Source organism: Trichomycterus rosablanca, chromosome 7 (assembly GCF_030014385.1).
Source record: "Trichomycterus rosablanca isolate fTriRos1 chromosome 7, fTriRos1.hap1, whole genome shotgun sequence".
Classification (NCBI taxonomy): domain Eukaryota; kingdom Metazoa; phylum Chordata; class Actinopteri; order Siluriformes; family Trichomycteridae; genus Trichomycterus; species Trichomycterus rosablanca.
In genome coordinates this window covers 11990027-12004021 of record NC_085994.1, presented here as the reverse complement: position 1 = coordinate 12004021, position 13995 = coordinate 11990027, and the positions used below count along the sequence as shown (strand labels likewise).

At 38.4% G+C, this 13995-nt stretch overlaps 1 protein-coding gene across 1 annotated transcript in view; it reads left to right on the top strand.

Moving 5' to 3' along the window:
• The window catches only part of itpr3 (inositol 1,4,5-trisphosphate receptor, type 3), a 64146-nt gene that overhangs the window by 34212 nt on the left and 15939 nt on the right, over positions 1–13995 (top strand). Inside the window, exons 32-49 of the mRNA XM_062998401.1 lie at positions 637–762; positions 2243–2368; positions 2721–2841; positions 3141–3322; positions 4043–4191; positions 5036–5144; positions 5235–5325; positions 6305–6474; positions 7615–7777; positions 7910–8055; positions 9168–9368; positions 10488–10598; positions 11279–11374; positions 11467–11577; positions 11766–11852; positions 11972–12082; positions 12221–12413; positions 13125–13244. Of these exons, the coding sequence (XP_062854471.1) occupies positions 637–762; positions 2243–2368; positions 2721–2841; positions 3141–3322; positions 4043–4191; positions 5036–5144; positions 5235–5325; positions 6305–6474; positions 7615–7777; positions 7910–8055; positions 9168–9368; positions 10488–10598; positions 11279–11374; positions 11467–11577; positions 11766–11852; positions 11972–12082; positions 12221–12413; positions 13125–13244 (2413 nt within the window). The remainder of the gene's footprint in view (positions 1–636; positions 763–2242; positions 2369–2720; positions 2842–3140; positions 3323–4042; positions 4192–5035; positions 5145–5234; positions 5326–6304; positions 6475–7614; positions 7778–7909; positions 8056–9167; positions 9369–10487; positions 10599–11278; positions 11375–11466; positions 11578–11765; positions 11853–11971; positions 12083–12220; positions 12414–13124; positions 13245–13995) is intronic.

Genomic DNA, 13995 nt, shown 5'->3' with positions numbered 1-13995 from the left:
ATTGAATAAGAATGGTATATGGGTGGCACAGTGACACAGCTAATAGTGCACATCATGGGTCCTACTTGGGGATAAACATTGTGCATATAAAAAATAAAAATAAAGGAAAAGCATATTGTTGCTGCCACATGTGTTTAGTTAAAGATTTTTAACTGGTTTCAGGTCTGGGCTCTGACTGGGCCCATTCCAAAACTTTGACATTCTACTGGTGAAGTCATTCTTTATGCTTTGGGTCATTGTCATGCTGAAAGGTGAAATTCTTCTTCATTTTAAGCTCTTTAGCAGAGGCCTGAAAGTTTTGTTCCAAAATTGACCTTGTTCATAATTCTGTCCATCTTGACTTAAGCCCCAGTTCCGAATGGAAAAAAAAACAGCTCCAAAGCATAATGCTGCCACCACCATGCTTCACAGCTACAAGTACTGTTGGTTAAATTTTCTTTAAAAAAGAAGGGAAATATAAAGCAGCTTCTAAAAGGGTTACTATTATTAGTTATTATTATTACTGTAAACAAGGACACTTACAAAAACTTTTATTTGAAAATCAATACAGCTGCATCTAAACAGTTTTGTTATTTGATCATGTAAATAATGATCATGTCTGTAGTGGCAACTCATTAATACTGTGTTGTATCTTAGGTGAAAATTGCCTATGTGAATTTTGTAAACCACTGCTATGTGGACACAGAGGTGGAGATGAAGGAGATCTACACCAGCAACCACATATGGAACCTGTTTGACAACTTCCTTATAGACATGGCCACGGTAAGACACTTCTGTTGGATGGATCCACACTATACAAACCAGTATTAAAGGATCTGTTTACCCTCTGGTTATAAGTGATCAATATGTGGAAAGATTATGTAAAATATTCACCAGAATTTAATCTCATTATAGTAAAAGACTGGTCCTACATGACTACCCTGTAAATAAACAGGGGAAAGTGAGTTGAGTTGTTGCAGTTATTTATTTAATGACAGTTTGTTTGCTTGAGTTAATTTTGTGCTTGTAAGCAAGCATCAGTCCAAATATGGCCATTATGTGGCAAAAAATGTAGACACCTCTCTTATTTAGACATCTCTCGAAAAAAAAGCATTTCACTGCCAGTTGTACTGTGTATGACTATATACAGTATGTGACAAATAAACCTTGATTTTATTTAGCCCATAGCCAATTCCCATACAGTTAATGCACATATGCACCTTACCTACTTGTAAATAATCTTTGTTGCACAAATTTTTATCGCTGCTATATTGTTTATTTTATTCTGTTTATATATAATATACCTTTTCTATTTTTTACTTAGTCTGTCAGAATACCATACTGTACATCCTCATTGCACACTTTGCCTGATGTTGTACTGTTCATGCTGCTGCTTTATTGTTTATTATACATTTAGATATAGTGTTCCTTTTTTATTATTTAACTTGATGTATGTATGTTGACACCTGCACCAAAAGAAATTCCTTGTACATGTGGTACTTCGCGAATAATAAAGATTCTGAGATTCTGCTAATAGATGTATAAATTACAATTGTGAATATGCTTTCTATTTTGTTATTGTTTGAGCAATGCTCTTTCCTGTCCCAGTATAACTGTGCCCCTGTGGACAAAATAAGAAAAAAAATATCTGTAAAAACATTGTTTGTCGAGTTTGAAAAGGAAAGGGAAAAACATCCATAAAGACATAGTTTGTCTAGTTTTTTTGTTTAGTTTTTTGAGGAACTCCAGTGGTCTGCACAAGAGGCCTGACCTCATTCCCAAACATGAGCATAAATTGAAACTGTGAGTCTTTTTTTTTTTTTTTTAAATCAGTGCCTGACCTCACAAATGCTCTTTAACCGAAAAGCACAAATTCCCACATACACCCTCCAAAATCTTGTAGAAAGCTTTCCCAGAAGAGTGAAAGCTGCAAAAGCTTCCTTTGTTCAAAAATGATGCCTTGATTTTTATACAGTGTGCACACGCTTGTCTTGCTGGTCTGTGTTATGTAGTTAGAATCAGTGCATCTTTCAGTGCAGGAAAAGAAAACGGTAAAATATTTGAAAATGGAAATTAATCCCAAGCCTGAAACAACTTTCAACTGCTGCCAATTTTCTTTAAACATGATGTCAGACAACATGCTTGTATTCTGCTTGTTGATTAAAAATACATATGGTCAAGAAAAATGTGCACATATGGGATTGAAAAAAACTGCTGCTATGTGTTATTGAGTCTTTAATTGACCAGCTGTCAATGTGTGCAGATGTGCATTAACCGGGAGAAGAATATACAAGACCCAATACTGGAGAGATATGTGATTATGGTTGTTCTGGATACCATAAATGCTTTCTTCAGCTCACCTTTTTCTGAAAACAGCGTTTCCCTACAGGTAAGTTACAACCAGTCACAAGAATATAACCAGTGCTTTGTGATTTATAATGTTCTCGTGAAATTAGAGACTTACCAAGTAAAAATTATAGTGTAGTGTCACATTTTAGCTCAGGAGTAACTTTGTTTCACCTATTAAATTTGACACATTGTTCACTCTAAAAGACATGCTACTCTCCACTGACCACCAAACACATGCTTGATCCAGGCGTCCATTAATGATCCACACCATAGAGTGACTAATTGTCACGCATCCCAGTCCCTCTACAGACTTATCCAGTGTAATGAACTCAAACTTCCAATATGCACCAGTCAGTCCTTGTGTATACTGAATATTTGTTTCTATTTTGTAGACTCACCATGACATGATAACCAAGTTACTGCAGTCAACCATGCGTCTCCTGGATGCCCCCTGGATTCAGCAGCATCAAAGGATTCTGGTCGAGGGCTGCATCCGAACTTTGTCTCTGACAGGTAAAGCAAAGTTTCAGTTTCATTACCCAGTTTCCCTTTGCACTCTGGCAGCCTGTTGATGAACAAGGAGGACTGTAGGCTAACACGTGTAAAAATGCAGGCTGTTTCTTTGCAATGAGCAGTGCTGGATTCTTAACAACAGCCCTTTGTCTCTCTCCACCACGGTGGTACTTATGCTTTTGATCAGCTGGTACTTAGTATTAAGAATTGGAGAACCACTAAACTGCGTAGTGAACTGTTAGTGTTTCTATTTATAAATATTGTCTTAACTAAAAGTTTTCCATTTCTTTTTTCCATAGCTAAGAACCGTACAATCTTTCTGCCAGTGGAGTTGGAAGCCCTGGCTAATATGATGCTAAGCAGCAGTTCAATGAATACTCTTGCCCGCATCAATGCCAGCTTCAAAAACGCTGTTCGATCCATACGAACCACTACCCCCAACAACCCCTGGGACTATAAGAACATCATTGATAAGCTACAGGTGTGTGTGTGTGTGCATGTGTGTGTATTTAAATGATTATTTTATTATTTTTTAAAGAGAAAATGTTATCCAGCTACATTATTACCCATGTGAAAAAGTAATTGCCCAGTAAACTTTGGTTGGCTGGCCCTTTTACTACTGTTACAAGAGTTATATGGTGTTCTAAAGCCCCTTTTTTCTAAAATAATTAAAATCAGGCTTTAAAACATATTTTCTGTTTACTTAAGTTCACTATTTTAAGTCTTTTTTTGCAATTTCATTTCTATTTACCAAGTTGTATCTTTCCTCCACCTTTGTGGACTCCTACCCTGACCGAGGAGGGCCATACCTCACACACACCCTCTGGCGTGTGCCTTTAATCTGCCAGCAGAAGCCACAATTGCAGCAGTAATGAGAAATCTTTTTGACCCTTCCTCCCAACTGACACTGCCAATCGTGTCTGTGTAGGCACTCGGCAGGTTGATAGCTAACTTAGATCTCAGCAGTACCACCTAAGCACCCAAGTTGTCTATGCTTTATATAATTAATTTTGTTTAAAGGAAAAAAATTATAAAAAACAATATCAGGAAAGGGGTCAAATATATATATTTTTTCATGGATGGGTGTATGTGTATGAAGAGATGTACTTAAAATTTACAATATTTAAAATTTACAGGACTATAATCCTATAGAGGTGATTTTTTTTTATGAGCTTGGTGCTGGTTGACTGTGTTCTAACAGGATGTAATTAACACTCTGGAGGATCGGTTGACGCCGCTGGTTAATGCAGAGTTGTCTGTACTGGTGGATGTTCTTCACCAGCCAGAACTTCTCTTTCTGGATGGCTCTGATGCTCGTAACCGCTGTGAATCTGGAGGTTTCATCTCCAAGTAAGTCAATTCTGCTGCTTGCCAAGTCACTGTGTTCCTTCATTGTCTGTTTTACCACGTTGTTTTTCTTTAAAGGTTGCAGTGGGTACAATTTACTGGGCAAAATGTAGAAAACAGGTCATCGCCAGTTCATCACAGGGCAAACACACATACACACACATTCATACCTTGGGCAATTTTAGTATCTCCAGTTAACCTGACTAAAAACCCTGAGCTCCTGGAGGAAACCCATGCAGGCACGGGAAGAACATGCAAACCTGGATCATTTCACCTGGGAATTAAACCAGGACCATCTTGCTGTGAGGTGACAGTGCTACCCACCAAGCCACCGTGCCACCCTGTGAATAATTATCATAAATTATGTGAAATATATGTGAAAAACAGAACATTCTATTTAATTAAATCAATTGGAAAGTACTGACATACATATTTAGCACTTTAATCAGCCTTGTTTTGCCATTGAAAGAGCACTGAGTTTATAACACTTCTTTTCTGGACTCTTCAGTTCCCACAACATTTTTCAGTAAGGTGAAGACTAGACTGGGATGGCCATGGCCAGAGCTTGATTTTATGCTCATCATGCCATCATTATAAATACAGCTCCCCTGCTGTATTTCTGCACTATGGCACTCCGGTGGTGTAGTGGTCTAAATCCAGGTTCGAAGCTCAGAGCTGCTATTGGCCGGCCAGAGGTCTACATAGACATGATTGGCCATGTCTGAGGCTGGGTTGCCCAAAAAACTGGACCCACTGCCACCTCGACCAGAATAAAGCAGTTGATAAAAATGAAAAATAGGGGGGGGAAGCATTTCTGTGTGTTCACATCTTGTTTTTTATCTTTTAGACTAATTCAACATACCAAGAAGCTAATGAACTCTGACGAGAAGCTGTGTATCAAGGTTCTTAAAATTCTACAGGAGATGCTTATCCGCAACATGGACTTTGATGACAAGGTTAGACATTTAGGACTGAATTGTGTACATGAATATTGTTTTGTCCATGGTCTGCCTCCTCCTAAATGTGATTGTTTGTTTGTTTTGTAGGGAGTTGCCTTAAGAAAGGTGTTGTTGCAGAATTACCTCTTTACCAACAAAAAGACTGGGAAAACAGAAATGGTTGAGGTTGGAGCGGCAGGTTTGTTGGAATTTAAGTATTTTAAAGACAAAACCATGATATGCTATGAGCAGTCCCTCCAGGAATTAGTATGGAATTTACTTGCTTTTAGCAGACGCTTTTATCCAAAATTATGACTTAACACGATTTAAGCAATTGAGAGTTAAGAGTCTTGCTTAGGGGCCCAACAGCAGCAACTTGGCAGTGGTGGGGCTTGCACCGGCAACCTTCTAATTACTAGTCCAGTACCACTAAAAATGTAAATAAAATGCGCGTAAACTGTGGGCGACATAGTGGCTCAGTGGGTAGCACTGTCGCCTCACAGCAAGAAGATCCTGGGTTCGATCCCCAGGTGGGGCGGTCCGGGTCCTTTCTGTGTGGAGTTTGCATGTTCTCTCTGTGTCTGCATGGGTTTCCTCCGGGTTCTCCGGTTTCCTTCCACAGTGCATGTGTTATGCAGTCAGGTCAATTGGTGATACTTAAGGTCTCCTAGGTAAGAGGGTGTGTGTGTGTGTGTGTGTGTGTGTGTGTGTGTGTGTGTGTGTGTGTGTGTGTGTGTGTGTGTTTGCCCTGATGGACTGGAGACCTCTCGAGGGTGTTTCCTGCCTTTTGCACTATGAACCAGACCCACCACAACCCCAAATAATATGTTATTATTTATTAGGATTTTAACATCGTGTTTTACACTTTAGTTACATTCGTGACAGAAACAGTTGTTATTCATTTCACAAGATTCATCAGTTCACAAGTTTAATGTCAAACACAGTCGTGGACAGTTTTGTATCTCCAATTCAACTCACTTGCATGTCTTTGGACTGTGGGAGGAAACCGGAGCACCCAGAGGAAATCCACGCAGACACGGGAAGTCCACACAGAAAAGAGCCGGAGCCACTTTGCCACCCCCGACCCCAAATAAAATAAAGTGGTGGTAAAGCAGACAATGAATTAATAAATGAACATTTATATTGTGTGTGTATGTTTGTGTGCGCTCTAGGTGTAGAAGGAGAAAGAGACTGGGCTGCTGTGGCTACAGTACAGTGTCGCCTGGACAAAGAAGGTGGCACAAAATTATTTACAGACATCATTACAAGCACTAAAAATGAAAGAATATTTCAGGAGAGCATCCAGCTGGCTATCTGTCTGCTCGAGGGAGGCAACACTGAAATACAAGTATGAGTACCAGAATTACATTACCAAATAACTAAACTCAATCCTCTTTTTTTTTTACTTGGCACGCTCAACAGGGCACTTGTTAGCATTTCTTGTACAACAGCTTATTCATGTAAAGATGCAATCAGCCAGTCATGTTGCTGCAGAACAGTGTACAATATGATACAGAGTCAGGTCAAATGCTTTAGTTTATGTTTTCATAAAAACAAAACATCTTAATTGGAAATAAATATGATCTGTGTGAATTTGAATGGTACACGATTGGTGTGAGACAGGCTAGTTTGACTGTATCAGAAACCTAACACACACACAATAGTGCAAAAGAATAACATCCAGTGAGTGGCAGTTTTGTGCATGGAAATGGCTTGCTAATTATACAGGACAAAGAAGAATGTCCAGGCGCTTAAGTGGGGCAGCGCTAAACACGCTAGCACATCATTGCTGACATTTCAAACTCGTCGGTTCGAAACTCAGCTCTGCCATCAGGCAGGCTGGGTGCCTACACGAACAACAATTGGCTGTTGTTTCTACAGGTGGGAGCCGGAGGGGGTTCCTAAAAACTGATAGAATTACGACCTCTGCTGGCTAATTGAGAATGCGATGATGAGGGTATGGCTGTCTGTACACAAAGGTGAAAAGATGTAGTCGGTCAGGAGTGGAGATCAGCATCAGTATAGAGGAAGCATAATGCAGTCGAGTAATGCAGTCGAGTAATGCAGTTGAGTAATGCAGTTGACTAAATTGAGAGGAAAATTGGGGGAAATGCAAAAAAAAAAGAAGAATGTCCAGACTGGTTTAGACTTAAACATGCAATTTTTATAACCAAAGTGAGCAGAAATGCTTCTGAGAATTCACAAAATGTTAAACCTGTTCCCTTCCAGTTAGCCAAAAACAGGAATCATGGCTCCATTGGGCACAGGTGTGCATGGTTGGCAAAATTTTAATGCTGTATAGAAGTGAATTCAGTAAAGTGCACTGCAAATTTTTTCCCTCTAAATATACATTTTTTCTCCATTATAAAAAAATACAAAAATGCATTCAACAAGCCAGAATTCATTCAGACCACACATTTCACACATAATTGACTAAATGCACTACAATTTCAGAAACAAAAACATTTATTCAATTTATTCATTACAGAACTCCTTCTACAAGTTGATGATGGGAGACAACAAGTCTGAGAAGTTCTTCAAAGTCCTTAATGATCGTATGAAAGATGCACAGTTGGACATCAAATCCACCATCACTGTTAACGTGGGTGAAATGACTCACAAGGCCAAAGATGAAAAAGATCTGGATCCAGGTAAAAATATAAAAAAAATATCATTTAGGATTCACAATGAACTTTTGTGATGTTAATCAGTTTGATAAATGCAATAGGATGCTATTTGGTATAGTTTTGGCTTTCTGTCTGTAGGGGCAGTGTATCCTCCAGGTGCAGGGGCACAGATTGGTCAAGCCCCAGCTAACCAAGCTGAGCAGCAAGAGGTGGAGACTGAGATGGGTCCCTCAGTCCTGATTATGAAGCCCATTCTGCGTTTTCTCCAGCTGCTCTGTGAGAACCACAATCAGGACCTGCAGGTCAGTTACTGCTTCATTGCTCCCATTTCATTACTACTTTATTGTTCTGTCTATTCTAGAAGCATCAGTATGTCAGAGGTTTACATCTTTGTTTAAATACTAAACCTATTTTAGAGCTCAAAATATTTGTGCTTACCACACTCCCACTTACCGTGGGCTTTCCCCATAGTGCAGGACTATAAAGAGGTGCATTTGCCACATATTAGTAATACATTTAATGGTCATATTAATAGGGCAAAGATCAGACCCAGGTTTTAGTTCTACTTTTAGTTCTACATAACCAAACTGCCAAAATTGTGACGATGCCCGCCAGCAGAGACATTAAGCCCTATACAGCTAGAAAATGAGGGTAGATACTGTTACTAAGACCAAATTAAGTACATTGAAATATATGTATAATCTAAGCTAATAAAATAATTGTATGCCTCAAAACCCTTTCTATCTGCCTTAATTGCCACAAATTAGTGGGGCATTAGTGCCACAAATTAAGGGACATTGGTAACCTAATGGGTAGAGCTTTGGGCTATCAACTGAAAGATTGAGAGTTCGAATCCCAGCTCTGCCATGCAGCCACTGTTGGGCCCTTAAGCCTCTGCTCCAGGGGTGCTGTACAATGGCTGACCCTGCACTCTGACCCCAGCTTCCTAACAAGCTGGGATATTCGAAGAAAGAATTTTGTTGTACTATACACCTGTATATGTATAAATGACAAATAATGGCATTCTATTCTAAATTGGTTTGTAAAACTCCCCGTAACCCCACATGAATCTCAGGTGATCCCATGTGGGGTCACATCAAAAGTTGCTATAAGGACATCTGCCTGATTTGTTTATTAAGGAACATTTTAGGATATTCCCCACTGTTTATACTCACTTTAAAGTTCTTACATTCAGAATGATTATTTAACATATTCAGACAGATTTTGCTTTGTTGGGTGTGTATATACGTTCATGTGCTTACTTCAGAATCTCCCTGGCTTTGTCTCTCCTATCACACTATCTGGACCATGTTGTGAGGATGACCTTGCTTATTTTGTTTGCCACCATTATAATTTTCTATTCACTTTAATCACACAATTTAATAAATTCGATTTCTTTCATTTGTCATCTTAGAACTTTCTTCGCTCTCAGAACAACAAGACAAACTATAACCTGGTCTGCGAGACACTGCAGTTCTTGGACATCATGTGTGGTAGCACTACTGGAGGCCTGGGTCTGCTGGGCCTCTACATTAATGAAAACAACGTGGAACTGATCACCCAGACCCTGGAGACCTTAACAGAGTACTGCCAGGGTCCATGCCAGGAGAACCAGGTCAGACAATCACAGAAGACAAACGGAAAATTCACATAGTGCAGTGTGGGTGATGTCTGAAGTCACTTGCAGATTTACTGATCATAGCCACTTTTACATCTACAAACCCTGTTTTTGTCAAATTGAACTGATAAAAGTACAAAGAAATGACTTTTATTGTCTGACTAACTTGATTTTATTTTGTTAATATGAACATATTTAGAATGTAAGCTTGCAACACACTCAGGATGGGGCAAAATAGGAGTGAAAAGTTCATAGAATATTAAAGTTATAGGATTTTTTAAACATACATTAAGCAGGTGAATAAGCAACAGGTGAGAGAATCATGATTGGGTATAAAAGTAGGATCCACCAAAGGTTCAATCTTTGCAAGCAAAAAAGAATCATGGTCACAATTCTGCTCCAAACTTTGTAAAGAGTATTGCAAATAATATAGGTCTTCTACCATCTACTCTACATAGTATTTAAAAAAGATTAATGGAATCTGGCAAGGCCGTAATCACAATATATAATGATAATATAATAATTATAATTATTAATATAATTATATAATTAAACATATTACACTCACTAGCTCTGTGTAATGCTATTATCATTCAGTGTTTCCATCAGTTGTTGACAGGCAGGAACCCAAACTCCCCCAATTCAACCCCCCTAGGAAAGATTTGGTCTCCCTCAATGTTCAATTCATGGCTACAGTTTTGAAATCTAAGAAAACTCAATTTATGTAAAATGTGTATGATGTTTAAGCCCCCAGACAGCATTACATAAGAAAATGTCATGCTACTGTAATGAGTACAGCCATATATGCTCAAAAAAGCCCAACAAGAAGAGTAAATACTCCATGAGGTTTTCATGTGGGTAATTTATAGCTACACAAGATATACAACAATGCTAAACATTTTTTGTGTTTTGTGGTTTAAACCAGTGATTGATCAACATGTAACATCTATTATTTCAAAGATAATATATAATAAGTGATACTGCACTTGACCTTATTTGGCTGTTAGACTAGGCTAACAGCATGGCTCAGATTAGACTAGGTGATTTTTTTTTTTTTACTTTAATATCAAAACATTCAGTCTGTGCTGAGTCTTTTTCCTTATGTTTTGTCTTAAGACCTGCATCGTCACTCATGAGTGCAACGGGATTGACATAATCACTGCCCTGATTTTAAATGACATCAGTCCTCTGTGTCGTTACCGGATGGAGTTGGTGCTCCAGCTTAAGGTAAAATGCAACTTTTTCCTCACTGATATTAAAGAACAACAAGAGACAATTGAATATTTATTTACATTCCTCCATGATAACATTTTGGTTGTAACCGACTGGTGAACGATTGTTTTTGATATACACTATATTGACAGAAGTATTGGGACACCACTTCTAATTATAGAATTCATGTGTTTTGGCCACAACAGTTGCTAACAGGTGTAATATATCAATTATATCAAAGGTAATTATATGCTTCCAACTTTGCAACCTTTCCTGTTCCAGCATGAATGTGGACCTGTGCTCAAAACAATCTCTATAAAGACGTGAAGAAACGTTTCAACTGGAACATTAGTTGAGGCTTTAAAGACCAACATCACTGCCCAGCCATACAAATACTCCTTTGACTGAATGGACACAAATTTCCACAGACATACTTTGAAGTCTTGTGATAAGCCCTGTCAGAGGAGTGGCTGTTTATGTAGATAGACAGAACACATAGAGGTCATTCTATACCATTTGTTTTTGACATGGAATTTCCAGAAAGCTCATGGTCAGGTGTCCAAATACTTTTGCCATGTAGTGGATGGGAAAAAAATGAACTGTCATCTATTACAGCCAGAATATCTATATGAGTGTGAGATCTTATTTTTACACATAGAAAAAAGATTATGTGACATTGTTTTGCTTAATTACAGGACAATGCCTCCAAGCTTTTGCTTGCCCTGATGGAGAGCAGACATGACAGTGAGAACGCAGAGAGGATTTTGATTAACCTTAGACCTCGAGAACTGGTCAGTCCACCACCTAATCTTGCACAGTGAACAAAAACAATACATTTTTATTTATATTAACAAAAGTTTACTGTATACCCACTGGCTTACAGGTCGAGGTAATAAAGAAGGCGTATCTGCAGGAGTCCGATCTTGAGGACGTAGAGGATGCAGAGGTGTCACCCAGAGAAGTTGGCCACAACATCTACATCCTGGCACTACAGGTATGCCATTCAGCAGTCATTGCAATCAGGAATGAAGTTCTAACATCTTGTAATCTAATCTGCAACATGAGGGCATTTGTATGTAGTATGCAAGTTTGTCTTTATAAATCACAGCTGTTTTATTTACAGAGAAAAACAAACCACTGCTTGTGTGAAAATCAAATCTCACTATTCTTATTTCTCTATAGCTGGCAAGGCACAATAAGACTCTCCTTAACCTATTAAAACCTCCGATAAAGAAAAAAGAAGAGGGAGAGGAAAGAATTTCTTCTATGGTAACTGTTTTAAACTAAAATGCTTTTAGCCTCTTATTGTTTTAATAATAAGCTATTTTTATTTAGCTATTTTAGTCTCACGGGTGGTATTAACATTGTTGTTGTTGTTTGTGATGTAGCTCAGCCTGAACACGGGGCAGTTCTCTCAGATGCTAAAAGCCAAAGCTCCAGCTGAGGTGAAACAGGAAGAGCCACTGGAGTACTACGCCAAACACACCGCTCAGATTGAAGTGAGCTCCTCAAAAATCACTATGCCTATTAGTATTTAGATCTCTTATCTCTTTTATTATTTTCTACACAAGTTACCGTATTCTTTACATTCACATAATAAAATAGGAGCTAATTGACTGTTGATGTTACGTCATCAGATCGTTCGCGACGATCGCAGTATGGAGCAGATCGTCTATCCTCTCCATCCAATCTGTGAGTACCTGACAGAGGAGTCTAAGTTCCGTGTCTTCAACACTACGGAGCAGGATGAGCAGGGCAGCAAGGTCACCAACTTCTTTGAGCAGACGTCCTTTCTGCATAACGAGATGGAGTGGCAGAAAAGACTGCGCAGTACGTACTGAATCATGCCAGGTCTTATTATTGAACATACATTGCTGCTTTATCATTATTATTATTAATAATATTAGTGGGTTCTGCAAAGCATGAGAGTCTTTGGTACTTGGGAGCGTTGCCACTACTTACTTACACAGAATGTACAGAAGCTGGATTGGCTTGTGTCAGTTGCCTTTAGGTGAATGAGTAAAGAGGCAGGTGTGTGAAGCTGTGCAATAGATTGCCATGTTTAATTCTGTATCATACCTGGTGTTTTGGTTTTTGGCAGACCCACCATATAATATACTCTTTGATACAAAGAAAAACGAAGAACCTTTATTGTCATTATACAACAAAATTTGTTTTGACACTTTCCAAAAAAAAAAAAAATCAATAAAGAAAAAGTATTCACATAACATTTGGATACTTACAAAGGATCAAGTAGTAAAACTGAAGTATGGATTGCAAAAATAAATAAAATAAATTATGAGTGTGTGTGTATAAACTGTATAAAGCCGATTAGGATATTTACATGGGTGGAAACAGTACACTGAGAAAAGTCTGTAAAGCTACAGTTAGAATTGCAAGAAAGATTACGAGTAAGTGTGTGTGTACAAAGTGAATGTGTTTAGCAGAACAAACACAAAGTAGTAGAATTACTAAATCATCAAATTTCTCATCTCAGAATGATTAGACTTTCAGATTGGCATTTTTCTCTCTTTGTCTCAGGTATGCCTGTGCTATACTGGTTCTCTGGGAAAATGTCAGTATGGGGCACCATCTCATTCAACCTGGCTGTCTTCATCAACCTCGTCATTGCTTTGTTTTACCCTTTTAATGACGGGAAAGGTAAATAAAAAAAAAGTGCAACGACAGATATTTAAGGGTTTAAGATGGTAAACGTTGTGAAATTTGTGAAAGAGGAGATACAATCATGCTTCCTTTTAAAAGGTATTTGGAAAAGACCTAGTTCTTATGACCAAGGAGAGGTTATGGCTTGCAATTTTGTAGCACTTGCCAGGTGGTAGGAGTTTAAAGATGTTGTGACTGGAGTGGGATAATCTTTGCAATGTTGGGGAAAAAAGCTGGATGCTGATCTTGTCTGACCACACACCATTTCAGTTAGATCAGTTATGCTGGGCATAGTTCAGGCACCCAATTTTTTATGCTATCCCTTTTGCTTAGATCTTTGGGTTCCTCTAAATCTTTCTCAGCATCATCCTTAATACATTTCTATTATCCATCCTATTATCTACTGTATATATTATTGTCTGTTGTTATTCCTAGATGGTAATAAATAATAATATGCAGCAGGTTTTATGAATGTCTGGCAGTGTTGAAAGCTGTGAGCTGGTGATCCTCTGTTCTGTTTTGATGATGCATCTTTTGTTCAGGGGTTACAGGCTGTATACCATGCTGTAATGCAGTATTTGATGATGGATTCTATGGCACACCTGTAGAAGCTGACCAGCAGCTGTTGTTGAATAATAAGAATAAAAAATAATAAGAATTTTTTTACTCAACCAAGGCAACACAAACAATGTATCTTACTCTGTCTGTGGTTTTACAAGATGTAAAATAAAGCCTCCACAATGGGGTA